Source organism: Pinus tabuliformis, chromosome J, assembly GCF_031772625.1.
Source record: "Pinus tabuliformis cultivar Carrire ecotype Pingquan chromosome J, CPIR1, whole genome shotgun sequence".
Lineage (NCBI taxonomy): Eukaryota > Viridiplantae > Streptophyta > Pinopsida > Pinales > Pinaceae > Pinus > Pinus tabuliformis.
In genome coordinates, this window is record NC_142295.1 from 1,095,613,951 (window position 1) to 1,095,635,935 (window position 21,985).

General features: G+C 35.1%; 1 protein-coding gene across 4 annotated transcripts in view; it reads left to right on the forward strand.

Moving 5' to 3' along the window:
* Positions 1–12,667, forward strand: part of LOC149230853 (uncharacterized) — a 404,135-nt gene extending 391,468 nt beyond the window's left edge. For all 4 annotated transcript variants that reach the window (XM_089379080.1, XM_089379081.1, XM_089379082.1 and 1 more), the window contains one exon: positions 11,768–12,667. In XM_089379080.1, coding sequence (XP_089235206.1) covers positions 11,768–12,109 — 342 coding nt within the window. In that variant the 3' untranslated portion in view covers positions 12,110–12,667. The remainder of the gene's footprint in view (positions 1–11,767) is intronic.
* Positions 12,668–21,985: the final 9,318 nt, after the last annotated feature.

Sequence of the window (21,985 nt, forward strand, 5' to 3'; positions counted from 1 at the left end):
TCGCCAATTATGTTTTTTCTTTTCTTTTTGTTTGCATCAACCTCTGGGCATCGTTCCATGCTCGATCCAAGGTGTGGGCAAAGGGGGGGGGGGGTGGCTGACCCTTTGTGGACCCAGTGGAGGAATGTGGATGGGAGGAGTGATGAATGGGATTATAATGACTGGAAGGGGGTGATATATGTGGATCGGGGATTGGGACCACGCAACCAAAGTCGGGGTTTCCCGTGTAGTACTATCCATAAAGCCCAAAGGTCAGTAAAAGAGATCCCATGGGTCTAGGGTCCAAGGTTAACATCCAAAAGAGACCTAGGGGACAAGAGCAAAGACCTAGTCCACTCTTTCTGCCAAATCCCCCTGTTAATCCATGCCCAAGAGTTTTCATGATAAGTAAACTAAAATACTCAATCACCAAATGACAGGGCATACCTTTAGGTTTGGGAGGCCCACCTTCAAACATATGATCATGATAGATGGGTTAGGGACCACATGGTTAGCTCAGGTGGTAGAGAAATGGCACAATGAGCTAGATGGTTGCTGCAAGGAGCTGTCACCTGAGGACCATCATGGAGAAATATTTTCTCCTAGGGATATCACCCACAAAATGGTGGGTAACATCTGGCTCCAATTGGGACATGAGCTCTCGGACAAGTGGGCGAAGCTACTCGAATGGAGAGGTCATGGGAACGCCAACTATCTCTTGGTTACCAGAGACTTGTTACTTGCACATATCAAAGACTACACGCACATGTTAACATGTTTCTATGGTGTCTTATGATCACCCATGCTTAGTGTTAGCCTTTAGGCCATAAAATCAACAAAAAAGTAAATATAATGCAAATTTAATCTAAATGCATCTAATCTACCATGAGAAATACCATATGATGTTAATTCTAATGAGAAAATGAGCATGCAATGCATCCTACCCTAACATGCATACGACGAAGCTAATATTAAGTGTAATCATAAAGCCAATGCAACCAACATATCATCAAATCAATATAAATACGCCTGCCTATACGATTACTCATGCAGCAAATCCAAAAGCGAATGCAAGCCCAAACACATGGAGGATGTTGTGGGCAGGAGGTGGGAAAATATGGTTTCTATGTGAGGTAAGAGGAATCCCTAAGAGAAGGAACACGAGTCAATATGGAAATGCAGAGCCTTCCCTCGAAGTACACAATGGTGGAATGAATGATTACCTTTAAGAAGTTCTTATCACAATCATTGCTCATAATATTGTGCTTTGTATAGGCCACAAGGTTGTGATGAGAGGGGAATGAAGGGCGAGGGAAGGAAGGGATGCAATAAATAGGTTGCTCAAGATGATGGATATTTGAAAAAAATATATTTTTTACTACATTATTTGAAAAAAATATATTTTTTACTACATTATTTGCAATGTGAATGAAAAATGACAATAAGAGGATGCATAAGAATGTTTAAAAAAAATGAAGTTTGTTGTCCAAATATGGAGAAAACTCTTGCATTGGCTCTTGGGCATGAAAATCATAGCAAATGGAAAAAAAGAAGAAGAAGCAAAATGTTGGTAGGCAAAGAGGCAAGCAAGCATAACCCTAAATCTATGAAAAAAATCATTAACATAGGGGTTTTTAAGAACATATCTGTTAATGGAAGAAATGAAGTTTGTCTCACTATTCTTCAATGTTTGATCCACAAAAATTCTTAGTTGGTGGTGATAATGGCTATTTGATCCTCAATCCCTCCTTGACAACCACCACAAAGCTCTTCCCCTTCCTTTTCCAAGACTTAGAAAACAAAATGAGCAAATGAAATGACCAAAATTGCTTTTTCTTGCTGTGACCCAGCCTGCCCGACGGCTTTTAGGGTCATTGCATGATATTTTGCCGAAATATCGCGATATCTTCTCGGTGATATTTTGGCTTGCCAAAAATATCACTATATTTCCAAATATCGCAGTGTTTCCAAATATCATAGATATTTTGGCCAAATTATCAACATTGCCCGAGAGAAAGGGAAAACAAATCTCAACCTCATCTTCCTTGTCGGTATCATAAATGGGAGCACAATCAAATTGAGGACCAATGATTTCCCACTTCTCCTTTTCAATGTGGAAGTAATTTCCAATGTCATTTTCCAAGGGGCTTGTTACCGCTCAAACTAGCAAGCCTCTTAAAAGGGGATCCTTGAAGGGCTGCTACTAGGCTAAGGGAAAAAATGGAGCGATAGCCCACTATCACCTCAGCTAAGGCTTCCTACTCTTTATGGACTTTCACCGATGGAAGGAGGCTTGTTATGATAAGGATCACAAAATGGATGGATCAATGATAGGGTGAGCGGTGATCCTAGAAGTCTATTCACAAGAGAGGCTCAAATATATGGCTTGCCTGTCTTGGAAGACAAGATGGAAGGCTCTCAAGGAAGGGCTTGGGGGACAATTTCAAGGGTTAGGTTTTGAGTATGTGCCTTATAATGGAGATCCCTAAGCCCTAGATGTCAAAATGATCAGGGAATGAATTTTCAACGTCAAAATTCATTCCATGCTCCAAAAATTCATCCTCCAAGAAGGATAGCGAAAATCTCTAAAGAGATACTAGTTCCAAATCCAAATGACGCTCCTAAAATGAATCCTCATCACTTCTATTTATACACTTCTAATGAGTTCGATTTAGCTACTTGGGCCTACATTAGCCCGTAAAATAAAAATAATGTGCAAAATAACATCAGCACTAGTACAACATTAGCACCTCGGCTTGACCTAATTAGGGAGGGGAAAGGGATCAAGGAATGAATTTTCAACGTCAAAATTCATTCCATGCTCCAAAAATTCATCCTCCAAGAAGGATAGCGAAAATCTATAAAGAGATACTAGTTCCAAATCCAAGTGATGATCCTAAAATGAGTCCTCATCACTTCTATTTATACACTTCTAATGAGTTTGATTTAGCTACTTGGGCCTACATTAGCCCCTAAAATAAAAATAATGTGCAAAATAACTAACTTTTGGTGACAAGACCACCAAACTAGGTCATAAACAAAAAAATAAGCCCCTTAAGAGGTTGAATGTGTGAAAATTTTATCTATTGCAACTACTTGAAATTATTCTTCTAACTAAAAATTAAATTATAGTGCACAATAATTTTGACACAGTTATTTTGGACAATTGTCCCCAAAAAAACCCAACTTGGGAAAACCGGTGCAGTAGATGAGGGTTTTATTATTAATCTTCAGCAGCCATTCTAAGTGCAATAGGATTTCAAACTTGAAATTTTCACATAGCTCGTGGAGATTGGCCCAAGGAACTCACATTGCCTGCTCGGGATGGAGTGATCTATTGTTTATATAGTAGGGTTAATTTGTTTATTTGATGGAGTTTTTCACCCACTAGTGGAATAAACAATTCTAGTCTAATGTTGAGTTGTAATGTAGGCTTAATAAGTGAAGGGGTCTCTTGTGATGAAGGGCTTCTTATTGTGGGTCTCCACCTATGAAACCAGATTCGTCCCCCAGGCCCTACGTGTCCCGAATCCAGTGAATCGGACACGATTCGGGCGGATTCGTGTTCGAAAATCGGGACATGTCGTGTCCGATCGGGACACTTCGAATCCGGAACGTGTCCCAATCAGGACACTTTGAATTCGGAACGTGTCCTCATCAGGACACTTCTATTTGCACATTCACTTGTTTAGTTTGTTAGGGGTTTGCTATGGGTGTTTGGGAGCAAGGAGCAAAGGGCGTGGTAGCATTTTCAAGGAGATTCAAGCAACATGTAAGTGTTAGAGCCTCTCAAATTTGATGATGGTTATACTATAGGGGTCATCCTCCACACCAACAGATGCAACAGAGGAGAGAAGTGGTGACCATGATGATGAGGACATTGATGCTCATTTTGATGATGACTATGAGGATTTATGAGTCATGAGTCGTGAGCTACCTACTGCCTCGAGGCTTGTATACTTGTAGTTGTAGTTGTTTTTCATTTGCTATTTATATTTGCCATTGGCATTACACTACTTATGTAAGCAGTAACACATTTTAATTTTTGATGACTTAATGAGAAAACTGCAATATCTTTATCTTACTACCTTGTCTTTCTCCTATTGGATCATTGATGAATTGAATATGTATTAAAAATTTATAATTTATAATTTATCATTTATGTCACAATTGTATTTGTAATTTTGTATGCATAATGTTCCTTTGTAAAACTTCCATCTAGATGAAGATCTATGTTTAAATCACTGAATTTGTATCATGTTAGGCCCCTATAATACTAGTAATGCCCCCATTACTATTGTAGTTGTATCTCTTATTAATATTGTTGTGCCCCTATTGTTCCCATATTGTTATTCCTGTGCCCCATAGAATCTCTCTATTGTTATTTTTGTGCCTTTATATTATTATTGTTAGGTCGGCTTGGTTATATTGTGACTCCTTAGACTCTTATATATAGAAAGGAGGTTTTGTCATTTGAATCATCCAAGAATTGTTCATTTGTGTAATGTAAAGGAGGTTGCCCCCTTGAAGAGGCTGAATTCCAAGGCGTTTATCTCTTTTCTATCTTTTTGTGAGCTGGTTTCATAACGTTTGGTATCAGAGCTTTGGATTCTAGGGTTTTGCTGCTCCAAACAGGTCATTGTGGCATTTGCGCTATAACTTTTTTTCTGCGACGTTTCAAACGCTAAAACAAAACCCATTTGGGTCAAAATCATTATGAACCTCGGGTTCGAATTTCAGAGCTTTTCGCGCTATATTTGTGGAGATATGATCTAAGGAAGTTGGTCTTTTTGCAAACTCCCGAATTTCATTCCAAACAGGTGACTTGGGGAAAATCGTCATAACTTTTGTTTTGAGCATCAGATTGAAATTTTGTAAGAAGTTACAGAAAGAGGACGGATTGTAGTTTCTTGTGTATATTTTTTAGATACGAAGGTCAAAACAGTGACGCGTGGTACTTCATACAAGTTCGCTCTTCTGGAAAGGTCTATAATCAGGTCATTTTGGGAGATTGTGCATAACTCTGCCTTGGAGAATCTAAATTCGATCAGACTGGTGGCATTGGGAAGAGGACACAGAGGGATACTGCAGGTCGCAATTTCAGAACTGGATGATCCGAAATTACAGGGATACATTCAATTCAATATCGAGTTCCTACAAAGTGAAAGAAAAGGTGTGTAGTTTTTTTTTTAAATTTTGCATAAGCTTGGTTTGAAAAATTAGTTTGAAGGAATTCAAAGGGCATAGTAAAGCATTATTATCGGTAATTGATGCCCCGAGGAAAGAAAATGCAAACACCTAGTAAGCAACCTGAAAGCTCTAGCATGACTCATGAAGAAGAAGAAGAAATGCAACATGATATATCAAAATTACGAGACTAAGTACAAAAAATGTCACTCACACAAAAAGTAATGGAAGTTAAGATGGATGGTTTAAAGAAAGGCGTAGAAGCTAAGATGAATGACGTGGAAGCTAAGATGAATGGCATGGACAATAAAATGGAAGAATTGAAGATAAATTTGAATAAGTTGCTACAAGAAATGTCACTAATGGTGAAAGGATAGTAAAGGAAACTCATGATGAGAACAAAAGAAATGTTAATCATGATTTCATAGACTTTAATGTTGGATTGAAGACCCACCATATTCCTAAAATTGATATGAGGAAGTTTGATGGCAAGGATCCCGCAACATGGATACTACAGATGGAGCAATTTTTCGATCTCCATAATGTGCAAAACACACAAAAGGTATGTATTGCAACTTTATATTTGGAACCAAATCAGTTTGTATGGTATCGATAGCTTTGCTCTTGTAAACAAATTGTCACTTGGGCAATTTTTACGGAAGAAATGACAATACATTATGAGGATGCAGAAAGCAACACTTTTTTTTAGCCAATTGATAAGTCTCAAACAAAAGGGTTCAATGATTGAGCACATTGAGGAGTTCCAAAAATTGAACATAAGGGTAAAAAATATTCCAGAGGAGCATAGGATTGATGTGTTTATAGGGACTTTAATTGATAATATCAAACATGAGGTTCGCCTTTGGGAACTTGATTCATTGGTGAAGGCATTTAGGTTAGCGAGAAAAATGGAAAGCAAAATTATGGCAACCAGGAAGCCTACCACTCACAACTATAAAGATGGAAGTGTTGTTGCCCCTAGCCTTCCACAGGCTTTAAGGTTGAAACCACAACAATTGGAAGAAAAAAGAGCAAAAGGGCTTTGTTACAGTTGTGATAGCAAATACATTAAAGGTCATAAGTGTGATGAGAAGAAATTATTCTACATAGATTGTGAAGAGGAGGAAGAAAATGAACAAGAAAGGTCAAAAGAAGAGGATATGCTCCAGGAACAAAGCCTATATAAAGAAAAATGAATCCAACCATATCTTGCAATGCATTGGCTGGAATTACCACTCCTCAAACCATCAAGATAAAAGGACATATCAAGAAGAAAAAGGTAATAGTGTTGATTGATTCAGGAAGTACCCACCATTTTATTCATTGTAAGATAACAAAAGAATTGAATTGCTTCCTATATCCAGCACCATAGTGTCAAGTGATGGTTGCAAGTGGAGGAACCATAAATGGCTCTGGAAAGTGCCATAATATGAAGCTATCCATGGGAGAATATGTATTGAATAGCCCAATGCTTTCCATTCCAATGCGAGGTGCTGATGTTGTACTAGGAGTCCAATGGCTACAATCCTTGGGTACAATAGCTTTTAACTTTGAAGAACTTTTCATGAAATTTTCTATGGAAGGAAAGGAAAGTTGAATTAAGGGGTATTGCAGGGAAACCGGGAAAGATAATCAGCTCTAAAGGTATGACAAAGCTTCTAAAAAAGGAACAACGAGATCTAATTGCACAATTATGTTCGCTAGATGTTTCCACATCGAAATCATCTATTTCTCCAGATCTCCAAAAAGTCTTGGACAATCATTCCAAGCTATTTGAGACTCCCAAAGGTCTCCCATCTATTCGTGATCATGATCATGCTATTCATTTGATTCCAGGAAGTGTTCCTCCAAACATCAGGCCGTACAGATATCCCTCTGCTCAAAAGAGTGAAATTGAACATATGGTTGCAGAAATGCTAGAGGCTGGTATAATTCAACCTAGCCAAAGTTCTTTCTCTGCTCCAGTAGTATTGGTGCATAAGAAGGATGGATCATGGCGCTTGTGTCCGGATTATAGGGAGCTCAACAAGCTCAGTATTAAAAATAAGTTTCCCATTCCTGTCATTGATGAATTATTGGATGAATTGCATGGATCAATTTATTTCACCAAGTTGGATCTTTGTTCAGGATATCATCAAATTAGAATGAAGACTAAAGACATTCCGAAAACAACATTTAGAACACATGAGGGTCACTATGAATTTTTGGTCATGCCTTTTGGCCTTACTAATGCACCTTCTACATTTAAAGGTTTGATGAATTCCATTTTCAATATATATATATTTTAATAAAATAATATATATCGTATCTGAACGTGTTCCATTCTGGGGGGTCAACGTGTTTGTATCCGACACTTGAATCCTCGTATCTGTCGAATCCCGAAACCCCTTGTTAGTTGACTTATGCCTCCACTCAACATTAGAGCTCTATATAAATAGATATGCATGTGAGGCTAAGCTGCAGGAAATGTTAGAGAAGGGTCCGTTTCCGGCTACAAATGAAACGAAAACGAGGAAACTCGTACCGTACGACCTGGAAACTCGTTTCCAGCCATACTGGCCCATTTATAGAGGAGGAAACGTGGTCAGTACGGCCGGAAACGCGTTTCTAGGCCATACGGTGGAGTTTCCTCTTCTAACTTGACTTTTTCTTGTATTTTTATTTTTATTTTTTTGCTTCTATTTTTTTTTTGGGCGACTAAAATATCTTCTAGATGCCTCTCAAGTTATAAAGAAGATGATTTTTTGAGTGGGGCAGCCTAATGTTCAAGCTTATGGCCCTAGTGTTGATATGAATTTCATGGTAATGTAATTCTTAAAGTAAAAGTGACATTCTCCTTTATTTGTCATTTTCATCATTTTTTTTAAATTTGTAACATTACCATGAAATGACTCAGGATGTTTGAGAGTGGATTCACCCTCATTGGATTTCATATGGAGAAAGTAGAATTTTAGATCTAACTCAAAATCCAACAGGCTTATCTGTTTTTCGGGATTTCAGGATTGGGGGGATTGCAATGTTTCCATTGGATTTTGTCATGTACTAGGGTATGGAACTTGTATTTAATCAAGAGAACCAAGCCCTCTATGCAGGGGAGACTCCCAATAATCAAGAGCACATAGGGTATGGAACTTGTATTTAATCAAGAACACTAAGGTCGTTTGACTATGTAGAAGGAGACTTCCAATCAAACACGAGACAAGAAATTAGAAATTTCTCGTGGTTGATATTGGATATTGCTATTTTCATTATGTGATCATTCATGAGTAAATGTGATGTAAATTTAGAGACTTATTTTTTATGCATTGACAATTGACAATTTAATCATAATGTAATAAATTAGAATGTATCATATATGTTTTATGATTGCACATATTTCTTAAATATCCTAATATATATCTATATATATATTGCATTTCCTTGTTTCCAAAATTTGGGGGGGTCACGTTTCATACCCGTGCCCGTTTCAGAAACTCGTACCCGTTTCCCCGTTTTGTGCAACTTAGATGTGAGGAGACACTCATCAACATAGCAAGCTCATTCATTTTTTCTAGAGGAGAAATTTCAACTTAGAAATCTTTCTTTCATCTTTCATTTTTTTTCATCATTCTATCTCTCTGTTGGAGACTGCACGTGTGAAGGGTTTTGATCGAGTTTGAGCCAACAACATCCGTACAACCGCATGTGTGAGGATTTGACCAGGTTTGACCGCAGTCCATGTAGTCACGTGTAAGGGTTTGACCGCAGGCTGAGTTGACTTCATGCTACATGTGCGAGGGTTTGACTGCAAGTTGAGTTGACCACATGCCACACGTGTGAGGGTTTGACCATAGGCTGATTTGACCGCATGCCACACGTGCCATTTTGACTACAAGGTGCAATTTGACCAATGTTGACTGAGTTGACGTTTTTGACTGGTTTGACCAAAGTTGGCAAGTAGAAGTTTGACTAGGTTTGAATGGTGATTTGACTTGTAATGTTGGCACCTAAGTCACATGACACGAGACACGAAGGACACATAAATACGAGTATTCAACACGAGATGCAACGACCCTGGAAACAGGGCACGAGGGACACGTTTTATATATATATATATATATATATATATATATATATATATATATATATCTATATATATGAATTAAAAAGCACTGAAATATAGTGCTTGATCCATATAGATATGAATCATGATGATATCTATTTATTATTTAGTATACACTATCTACTATTTAATAATTTACTAGTTAGTTTATTAATTTACTACATCAATGATGTTCACAGTTCAGTGTTCATTGTTCATGTTATAATTTTTGTTATTAACTTCAAACAAGATTGATAATGTTCAAACTTCAAACATCACATAATGTAGTTTATGAACTATAAATTTATATGTGATCAAACTTCATTGTTGACCAAAGCGTTAATCGAGCTTTCCCTCCCTTTAGACCTCGAAGGTGTAGTGAGCAATGAGCACATGATGGGGAGCTTGGATTTTTATTTCAACACACGATCTATATGTGGTCACTCGTGTATAATTAAGTTAAGTTCCGTAAGCTATAACACAACTTACAAGAAATTTAAGTGCTCCAAACTCTCAACAAAGCATGCGAACGCTCATCTCCTACATCTCCAGGGCTAGGTCGATGTGAAGTTGTGAGCATTGCGCTCGAATATGAAGGAATTCCTCACACTGCACAACAAATTGGATTCCAGCGACGAGCAAACTCAACTTCGATGGCGAACAATGACAAAAAAACCCAAAAAATAAACCATGTTGTAGGTTTTAAATGTCACTTTTCATGGGACATGTGTCCTAAGAACCAAAAATGTTAGGGCATGTTTTTGACACGTCCAAAACAAGTGTCTTGATTGGAGTACACGGAGAAAAACGTTTTCAACACATTTTAGGGTGGTTTTTGTGTCTGACACGTGAAATATGGGACACGAGACCCTGAGGGACGTGTCCTGTGACTTAGGTTGGCACAGATTTCTAGACATTCTGATTTGTAAACCTTGCTGAAAAAACAATTTATCCTCGAGAAAAAATTGCTGGGTTTTCTCCCTGACTGGGTTTCCACGGTAAAAATATTGTGCCTTTTGTGCAGGCCTCTTTTTCTATGATATTTCTTGTTTCCGCCGCATTTACAGTCAAGATTTTCTAGGTGTAATTATTCAATGATAACAGTGGCATGAAAAACACTGTTTGAAAATTCATTCGAAAGTAATTATCAGATCAGAAAATTGTATTCTACTGCACATGCTATAGAATCTCAACATTCACATGGAAATGATATGATGTAGCCCGGGTAGGGTATTAATACGCGGGTGGGAATTGTGCATTAACTTGATGTGTTTATATGTGATTCCTTGCTGGAATGCATCTATCCATTTTCTTTATTCTTCATTTGGCATTGGACTATTTCCTGAGAAAGCGACCATTTATGACGAGTCTGCATTGCACGCCAAGTCAAGGTGTATTTACATACATTAAAGGCTACATTCAAATTATTTTTGCTACTTTGTAGACAGCTGATACTTGAAGGGATGCAATGCTCTGGTTGTTTTTTGTGCTATTTCTTGTGTATATTAAGCTTTAGCATTGGAAAACATATTGTGACATGTAGTTTTTTATACAATTATTAATATTATTTTTGTCTATTTATTAAGAATTGTTTCAATCCTTTCGTTTGTGATGGCAACAATGACTAGCACTGTATTCCATAGCAAGTCGTTTATGGTCATTCATGACCCTGTGTGCTGGGTGGGATTTTATGGGTCTCACATTTGGTATGTGACAAGTATTTTAGTGAAAGAAGCAGCCCATTTGAATGTAACATTCATGACGTTTTAAAACAATACCAAATGACTTTATCATGACATATTTTTTTCACTTCTCTAGTGTGATTCCATTTGACTCTGGAATCTCCCTTGATTAAAATCTTGGTGAGAAAAAATCTAATTGGACCGCAAGTATTTTTCAAATTTGTTTCAGCAGATTTTGAAATAGTTGAGAGTTTGAATAATATTTATATTCATTAGTAGATTGGAAAGTGTGATCTTCACAACCTAACCTTCGTTTCTTCCTAGCATTTCTTCATGTGTGTTCTTGAGATGGTAAATTCATACCCAAGCAGCAAAGCTGCTAATTAGTAAATAACATAAAATCTGATTTGTCATTGACTTAACATGTGCTGTTCTCGAGTTCAGTAATATTGGTTCTGGTGCGGAATATGTAATAAATCGCTATCGTTTGGGCTGTAAGGAATTTATATAACTGAGAAACATCCTCAATAGTGCTTCTATATTTTGAAAATTTTTTAAATTTCAAGAGTCCTATTTTTTCCTAGTTTATCAGCCTATTTTACATTGCATCTTATAAATTAGGAAGTGATTCACTGTTTCTTTATCCTCTCCCTACTTTGTATTATGTTTGAAGCATTTATATATTGATCTACGCTAAAATGTTATAACCTTTATTAACTTTGATATATATCATCATTCATGGTATTGATGTTCTTACAATGAAAACAAATCTTCCTCTTCATATGTTTGCATGCTCAAGATTAAGCTTGACATGAAATTTTACATTATTGTTTTGTAGATGGTCATGGAAGCAATCATTGCCTCCCTTCGAGATCTGGAAACTGGAGAAGTTTCTCAAAATAAAACCTCCCAACCTTCAGATACTATATCCTGTAAGAAAGCTTCAGAAACATCTTTTCAAGACATTTTTAGTGGCCCTGAAAAGGAGTTTTCACAGGCCACAACGTCTGAAATAATGATATCACCATGTACGGATGGTTCTCAAACACAATCTGGTTCACCTGACAAAGTCAAGGCACAAACTGAGACTTGTTATGACTCATCTGCTGAAAGCAACACATCAACAAGCATATCAAAAGGAAGCCACCAACAGGGTAGTTTTTTCCATAATGACCAATAGCAACAGCTGCAACCAGTGGGTTTGTCTATGATGGCAATATCCTTCAAATGGCGAACCGTGAAGCCTAGCAAACAGCCAACAGTATTTGTTTGTACATTATCAATTCAGTGTATTTACTACATATGATGAATTATAAATTAAGGCCTATTGAGGTCTGGCAGTTTCATGTTGCCCACTGTTGACATCATTGTAATTTTAGAGCTTCTGATCCAGGGTATTGGCTTTGATTCTTTTAAAAAGACACAAAACAGGTAAGTGGAACCAGTGCAGAATTATATTTTATAAACCTGCACTTACCACATCCTGTGACAATTGTTTCGTCATGTATCAAGAATGTCAACTTGCTGTTATTTGTCAGAGAGGACACTGTTTCATGATATTGTGTCCATAATCTGTTGCAATTATTTATATTTAGATTGGTTCGACATGGAAACTTTGGCATTCTGTAGTGGAAAATCTGCAGGAAAGTGGTTAAACGGCAATCTGTAAATACATGTCCTTGGAGAAATGTTGTTGAAGGAAAATGTATTCATAATTTGCTCGTGGGTCTTATCTCAATTGCAATCCAAGTATGTCCACACCATTTGTATATTTCGTACTATTTTTATGATGCAATGCTTTACTAAAATGCTTTTCTCGTCTGTTAGAGTTGAGTAAGATCACTGTATTATGGTGCTTATTATTCAAGGTTTTGATTTCATCCCTGACAGGTTCTAATAAATCATTGTGCATAAAAATATGCTAGATATGCTATTTTGGTAATTGTATTGTTGTTTTTATCTATTCAAGAGTTTAATTTCATTCCTGACTGGTGCTAATAAATCAGAGTGCACAAAAGTATGCTAAATATGTTATTTTGGATGTTTAATTTAGATTTCAGTTGTATTGTTCCTTTTACACCCCATACTGTATGTGGTTCCAATTTGTGATTTTCATCACATTGATGGAGATTTGCTACTTATACCTTGGAGCTTTGAACTGACTTGGGGAGATACATTTCATGGAGCCCATTTTCTTCATTGCTTTGGATCATTTGGTGGGGGTCTGTCTTCTCCTTGGTTGGATGATTGTGCTTTCTAACTTGGTGGTCTTCAAGAGTTTAATTTCATTCCTGACTGGTGCTAATAAATCAGAGTGCACAAAAGTATGCTAAATCTGTTATTTTGGATGTTTAATGTAGATTTCAGTTGTATTGTTCCTTTTACACCCCATACTGTATGTGGTTCCAATTTGTGATTTTCATCACATTGATGGAGATTTGCTACTTGTACCTTGGAGCTTTGAACTGACTTGGGGAGATACATTTTCATGGAGCCCATTTTCTTCATTGCTTTGGATCATTTAGTGGGGGTCTGTCTTCTCCTTGGTTGGATGATTGTGCTTTCTGACTTGGTGGTCTTCTCACATGTTCTTGCCTTGTTGATAAACAATTGGTTGTATATTTGTTGGTATCTTGGAGCATGCTATCTAATTATTATGTGGTTTTGGTATACTTGTCTATCATGGATATGGATGATGGTTCTAGTACCTCCAAGGGATTAGTTGATGGTGTTAGAAGGTAGATGTTTCATCATATTGTTGGAGTTTCTTAGTGACTTAAATTGTCACTCGATGTTATTGACTTAAATTGTCACACGATGTTATTGGTATCACAAAGAAGGGTGTTACTAGAGCATTAACTTTTGTGCTTACATGTTATTACATTTCTATTATTATATTGTTATGTAGGCTAGAACCTTTCATAGTCTTATTTTATTATAATTGTACCATTTGTTTCTGATATATATATATATATATATATATATATATATATATATATATAGGAGACAATCTTAGAATCATCAAATATTGTTTTGTACCTTGTATTAATTGTAGAATGAAGTTTCCGCTTCGAAGATTACTATAATTATTGGTTTCTTATCATTTTCAATGTGCAAGGTTCATAATATATTGTATTAGAGCCTATCATCGTAGGGTTTTGCTATTTTAAACAAATCATCTTGGTGTTTTCCTCTATAAGTTTTGTCTGGTATGTTTTAGATGGTAAAACTTAAAAAATGTTGAGCATAAATCTCAAGGAACCTCTAGTTCAAATTTTAGATCTTGGTTCATTATACATTTAAAGATATGCTACAAGGAATTTAGGGTTCCTGAGTGCTCCTGAAATCATTTTCAAATAGGTCAATTTGGCACTTTCACTATAAATTTTTTTGGGAGGTTGTTGAGGGTGAAACTTGGAGAATATTGAGGAGAAATCTTGGGGAGTATCTAGTTCAAATTTCAGATCTTAGTTCGTTATACTTCCAAAGATATGCTCTAAAGAAGTCAGGGTTCTTGAATGCTCCTGAAATCAGTGTCAAATATGTCAGCTTGACATTTTTGCTATAACATTTTTTGGGATGTTTCACATGGTGAAACATCGACCATATTAAGGTGGCATCTTGTGGAATATCTGGTGCAAATTTTAGAATTTGGTTCCCTATACTTTTGGAGATAATACTCTATAGAAGTTAAGGTTTGTGAAGGATCTTAAAATTAGTTTCAAATAGGTCAGCTTGGTATTTTTGTTACAACTTTTTTCTTGTACTTCTTAAACTGTAAAATCTTTAGGGACCTTAGGAGACAAAGAAGTATCTTTTGAAGAATTGGACATGTGGTATGCTGTACAAGTTTGTTTATAGCAAGAGGCCAAAAATAATTTTGGGGAAAGTTACCATAATTTTCACTTGGATCATCAAATTTTAGTCAAACCTATGGAATCGCAGAGATGACATATCGGAGTATTGAATTCCATTTAAAGGTACATAACTTGCAAGTAACATAAATTTTGATTAAAAGATTGGGTAATTGAAAATTGTGATAAAGAAGAGTATTATTATTTTTTCACATAGCTCTAAAGAAATATCAAAAAACTATTACACTAATTAAGCCTCATGAAGGCTCATCTAGGACTTATGAAGAAAATGAAGACTTAAAATTTAGGTTCTCCCAATTAAAAAGAAAATTAATGAAATAGATGGTTGTGTGTTGAAAAAGGTGGATTTATTAAGGTTTCAAAAAAACATTAAAAGAGAATTGGTGGAAAAAATAGAAAAGAAGATGAACTGAAATAAGGAATGAATGCAGAAATTTCATAAAATAATTAAAAGTCATTATGTTAAAATGATATACGTAAAAGAAAGATTGAGAACCAAATAAATAAATAAAATAGAGAACAATTGCATTAGAATTCAATCACATATGGGGAGTATTTTTATCATAATTAGAGATCACAAATATCAAAGCACAAAACCCTTATCATGAATTCTCAATCCAAAATCTACATCATCAGAGCTTCAAGTTAGCATCAAGGAACTACTATATTTCAAAGATTGATATGGGGAAGTTTGTGTTAGTTTATGTAGCTTGGACATGTGTTCTAGTGTCAAGTTGGGTGTATGAGGCTAGAGACACAAATTGATTGATTTTATCTTATACTTAGAAAAACATTCCAAGGAAAATTACTTAGGGAAATGGCTTAATCGAGATTAATTGAGGTAAATCGATTTTCCTATTGTGACTACTAGAAAAGTCATTTAATGGGGTCAATATGAGTTTAGCCATTGATTGAGATTAGATTGTGGTCGTTGGTTGCTCACGAGAGAATATAAGCGGAAATCGATGGGCATTTGGTGAATAGATAAAAGACAGATTTGCAGTGATAACAAGGACACATTGATAGCGTATTGAAGATAGAGTTGTTGGAGATAATTCTTCACAACAATTTCGAGTTTCTCAAAGATAGAGGGAGGTTGATTTTATCTGCACCAAAACTTAGTTTCCCAACAATGTGAATTGCTTTTGAGACGCTGAGTTGCTAGAGTAAGGAAAAAAATTTCCAAAGTGATCAATTTGCACGGGAGAAGTTGAGTTTTCCAGGAGAAGTCAAATTCCAGAGCAGGTCGAGTTTATTTCTAGCCAGTGCGAGTTTGCTAGTGAGGAACAAGTTGCAAGGGCCGCACCTGTGGACCAATGTGAGGCTTTAGAGGAGGGACAAATTGGATCAGAGGGATTGAATTATCTCTAGGAGTTCAAATTGACTTGCAAAATTGAAAGAAACAATTTTCCGAAGGTTTTCTAATTTACGACAAACAATTGTAATTTTTCAATCACATAATTTTGTTGAAAAATAAATAAAATACTCATTTGTAAATTTGTTTTTTTTGCATTAGGGTTTTTCCTGGGTCATTTGCCCAAAAATATTTGTATTCATTATCTGTGTGTGTAATATTTTCTCAGTTCGTCTGGTTTATTTATTTTTTGTGAAATAATAGTGTTTTATTCAATATTTCCACATACAAATTACAGAAGAGATAATCAATTTGATACGAGAATAATAACCGCTTAACTGCAACTATTAAAATTTCACATGGTATTAGAACAGTTCTAAGGGTAGAAAAAGGCTTTGTGCAAGCACATGAAGAGGAAAGATGAAGGTTTAAAACCTAAATCATATTCTTTAATTTAGGGTTTTACTATCATTAGAGTAAATTTCACCCTAAAAGAGGCCTCCTAAAGAATAATCAAGAAATTAATAAAAAATTGCCATGTAGACAATTTTTAGTATTACTTTACTTTTATCTATGTTTCACAATATTTATTAGCACAAGATTTAATAAAAAAATTTAATATATTATTTCTAATTTTTTTTAATTTTTTTTATATCCCTAGATATATGACATTTCTATCAAAATAATATATATATATATATATATATATATATATATATATATATATATATATATATATTCCTTTCAGTGTTTTTTTAATGGCGTTGTCTCTTGAGACCACATTTTTAGTCGAAAATGTGGTTGTGTGTTGAAAAAGGTGGATTTGTTAAGGTTTAAAACAAACATTAAAAGAGAATTGGTGGAAGAAATAGAAAAGAAGATGAATTAAAATAAGGAATAAATGAAAAAATTTCATAAAATAATTACAAGTCATTATGTTAAAATGATATGTCTAAAAGGGAGATTGAGATCCAAAGAATTAAAAAAAATAGAGAGAACAATTGCATTAGAATTCAATCACATATGGGGAGTATTTTTATCATAATTAGAGATCACAAATATCAAAGCACAAAACCCTTACCATGAATTCTCAATCCAAAATCTACACCATCAGAGCTTCAAGTTAGCACCAAGGAACTACTATATTTCAAAGATTGATATGGGGAAGTTTGTGTTAGTTTATGTAGCTCAGACATGTGTTCTAGTGTCAAGTATTGTGTACGAGGCTAGAGACACAAATTAATTGATTTTATCCAATACTTAGAAAAACATTCTAAGAAAAATTACCTTAGAATTAATTAACCAATTTATTATATTTCCGAAGTCTAACTTAGGGAAATGGCTTAATTAATCGAGATTAATTGAGGTAAATTGATTTTCCTATTGTGACTACTCAAGTCATTTAATGGGGTCAATATGAGTTTAACCGTCGACTGAGATTAGATCGTGGTCGTTGGTTGCTCATGAGAGAATATAAGTGGAAATCGATGGGCATTTGGTGAATAGATAAAAGACAGATTTGCAGTGATAACAAGGACGCATTGATAGCGTGAGGGTACCAACAGATTGAGATCAACAGTAACTGAAGATAGAGTTGTTGGAGATAATTCTTCACAACAATTTCTAGTTTCTCAAAGATAGAGGGAGGTTGATTTTATCTGCACCGAGACTTAGTTTCCCAACAATGTGAATTGCTTTTAAGACGCTGAGTTGCTAGAGTAAGGAAAAAATTTCCAAAGTGATCAATTTGCATGGGAGAAGTTGAGTTTTCTAGGAGAAGTCAAATTTCAGAGCAGGTAGAGTTTATTTCCAGCCAGTGCGAGTTTGCTAGTGAGGAAAAAGTTGCAAGGGCCGCACCTGTGGACCAGTGTGAGGCTTTAGAGGAGGGACAAATTGGATCAGAGGGACTGAATTATCTCTAGGAGTTCAAATTGACTTGCAAAATTGAAAGAAACAATTTTCCGAAGGTTTGCTAATTTACGACAAACAATTGTAATTTTTCAATCACATAATTTTGTTAAAAAATAAATAAAATACGCATCTGTAGAATTTGTTTTTTGCACTAGGGTTTTTCCTGGGTCATTTGCCTAAAAATATTGGTGTTCATTATCTGTGTGTGTAATATTTTCTCAGTTCCTCTAGTTTATTTATTTTTTGTGAAATAATAGTGTTTTATTCAATATTTCCACATACAAATTACATAAGACATAATCAATTTGATACGAGAATAATAACTGGTTAACTGCAACTATTAAAATTTCACATGGTATTAGAACAGTTCTAAGGGTAGAAGAAGGCTTTGTGCAAGCACATGAAGAGGAAAGGTGAAGGTTTAAAACCTAAATCATATTCTTCAGTTTAGGATTTCACTATCATTAGAGTAAATTTCAACCTAAAAGTGGTTTCCTAAAGAATAATCAAGAAATTAATAAAAAATGCCATGCAAACAATTTTTAATATTACTCTACTTTTATCTATGTTTCACAATATTTATTAGCACAAGATTTACTAAAAAAAATTAGTATATTGTTTCTAATTTTTTTACTTTTATTTATATCCCTAGATATATGACACTTTTATCAAAATAGTATATATATATATATATATATAACTATTCCTTTCAATGTTTTTTTAATGGCGTTGTCTCCTAAGACCACATTTTCACTCGAAATATTTTTTTCTGGTTAGAATTCAGTGATTTGTTCTTTCTAGAATACATTTTTAACTACTTTATATTTAATTATTTAACCGTTGTATATTTAACTATATATTTTATATTTTTGACCAAAATCCTTGAATAAGTTTTCAACTATTTAACTATTTTATATTTAACTATATATTTAATATTTTTGGCAAAAATCCAGTAATTTTTCCTTTCTAGAACACGTTGTCTAACTATTTAACTATATTATATTTAACTACTTTTTGGTGTGTTTTTGGGACATGGTTATTAATGTCAAATGTGTTAGCACTCCGTAATTTTCCTAGGTCTAGGAAGAAAACTATAAAAGTAACCACAAACCACTTTCAAAGTTGGGATCTAGCCCTTCTAGTGCCAGAGAGGGATCTCTCTGTATGATTTACTTTCTTCTTTCAAGATTTTAGGTTAGGTATTGAAGTTGGAGGTGTGTTTTTCAAAATTTTGATTGAAAGATGTTGGAAAAGTCCATTGGGCATGGAGCCATAAAGTTTTGGGTAATCAATTACAAAATGATAGAGTAGCTGTAACAGGGCAGGGTAGGCAAACTCCTAGATCTTGTAGAGTTGTTTGTGGTGTGAATGAGATGAATAAACATATGATCAATTAAATATAAAGCATATTGAAATGAATTTTATATTTAATCTCATGAGGAAAACATTAGGATTGACTAAACAAGCTAGAGCAGAGTACATTTAAGTAAATTCAACTCTTAATCTTGTTGCAACAATCAGGAAGGGAAATTCATATGGAAACTGAGAAAAAGAAACAATTTAACATAAGAGAACACATCACCATTTGCTTGATGCAAGAATCCTGGAACAAAATTGCCTCTGTATTTCTAAAATTCGATTACTTTGAGTACAATCCACCGCTTACATCAATGTATAACTATTTTCTTCATACATAATCAAACTATTTCTAAGTCTTATTACAAAATATTTATAGACTTTGTCTCAAATAAATTCGGACTTCAAATAAAATTTATTACAAAATAATATCTAACAAAGATATAGATATTTTTGAAACAAAACTAGAAAATAGGAATTCTAGACAAATTTGTTTGTTCTCTTGAAACTTTGAAGGAAATCTATTGCTGACTGTGGCTACTTCTGGAAAAAATATGAACAATAAACTAAAGATAAAAACAATCAAGGAAAACAGCAGGAACTTCAGAACTGTTGGAAAATCTTCAACCTTCAAATCTAGAAATTGGTTCATTAATGCTGATCCTCTGCCTTGAAATATGGAGTGGTTGAAGTTGTTTTCACAAAACCTGTTAGTTTCCCTTTCAAACTACCAACTCCTCTATTATTGCACTCAATCTCGTCGTTGTCGACCCATACGCCTTTAATTCTCGGTATTGTCTTATCGAAGAAATTTCACATTGTTGCAATGCTCTGATACTTCTCAGACCCTTGGCATTTTCTTTCTCATATGATTGGGCCAGTGGCCATTGACTTAATGCCATATTGAAGCCCCCTTTTATTGTAACTTCAAGTTTCTGATTTCATTTTGGCTCCTTCTGCTTAGCCCTCCCTGCATTTCTTGTCATAGGACCGAGAACTATGACCTGCTGCTTAGCTTTACAGTGATAAGGCATTTTTCTCCTGCCAGGGGTCATTTTTCCTTTGTTAAGTGCTTAGCGCCCTTGGTTCTTTAAGTTCTTCTTGACCATGTGTCATCCCAATATCGGAGCCCCCTTATTGGAAGTTTCCAATTTCCAACTGTTATAAAGTGTCGACATCCTCAATCTTCGATATGTCGCCCTCTGATATGACGTCATCACTCCATGTGGCACCTCATGAGTGGTGACACGTGTCACCCAGATTTGTTCCTTTAGTTCCCACAAAATACCAAAACTGCCTGCCACGTGTCCTGTCATACCGTCACGCCATGCTGATGTAAAATGCCACTGCAGCTTTATCGAAACCAATCATATGCTGCCATGTGTCCCGCTAGAGAGAGAAGAGGGCTCGTCGACCTTTGGTTTTGTGATGAAATCCTTTATTAACCTTTATCGACATTCCCCAATGGTTTTTAACACTATTAGCACATTATGCATATCACAACTTTTTAAAGGTTGTCACTTAAGAAGTCCTGATTCTCCAATTCACCGACCTTCCGATGTGCTGATGCTTCGATATGTAGGACCTCTGATATGAAATTTCCAATATGTTGGACCACCGATATGCGATCGCCGATATCTCTAGACCTCTGATATGCAATCTCTGATATTCTTTCCTTCCTAAGGCTTTAATCCTTGAAACTTCAACAGACTATATCTTTTGATCCAAGAGTCCATTTTTGGACTCCCACCTATCGTTGGAAAGATTGTTCAGAGCACTTTCCAATGGAGAGGGTTCAATGTAGGCTTTGAGTCATTCTGCTGCTTGGAAGATGACTGCAAACTTCTCTGCTCATTTATTCTTTAGACAACTGAAATTAGACCCACTATGATGATCCTCTACATGAAGCCTTTAGCTATCATATGAATCATTTTGAGTCACGCATTAGCCCGTCTGGTTGACATCAATGCCAAAATTCATGCACAATACTAGCACAACCACCATCAATTGTCCAACACTCACTCACGACACCTCAATGATGACCCCTTAGGGACGTTATAGTTCAAATCAAGATTATTGGACCTCTTTTGACACACATATTTTCAATGACTTGACCAATTTGAGACCTTTGCATGAAAACAATTTAGACTATAATACTTGGTGAATTTATAGGCTAAACTTTACCAACAGTCTCAAAATAAATAACTGGACATACAGACTTTGATCACCTATCTTATTGGACATTAACAAAATGGACTTGCATTTTTAATTTATATTTTTTCACTAATATCAAGAATTACATTGCATTAATAACTTGTTTGATATTCTAATTCATATGTGTAAGATAGGTAAATAATATTAACACAATATTTTGCGAATACCCAAGTTAATAAAAAAATATTTCAAAATTAAAAATAGAATATTTCACGAATACTCAAATTAAACAATTTAAAATGATTTAAGACATGTACCTCTTTTTAAATTTACTTGTTTTTTATTGGCTTACATATTGTGACTTGGAAATTATATGAAAATTTTAGGGGCACTTTTAGGCTAAAAT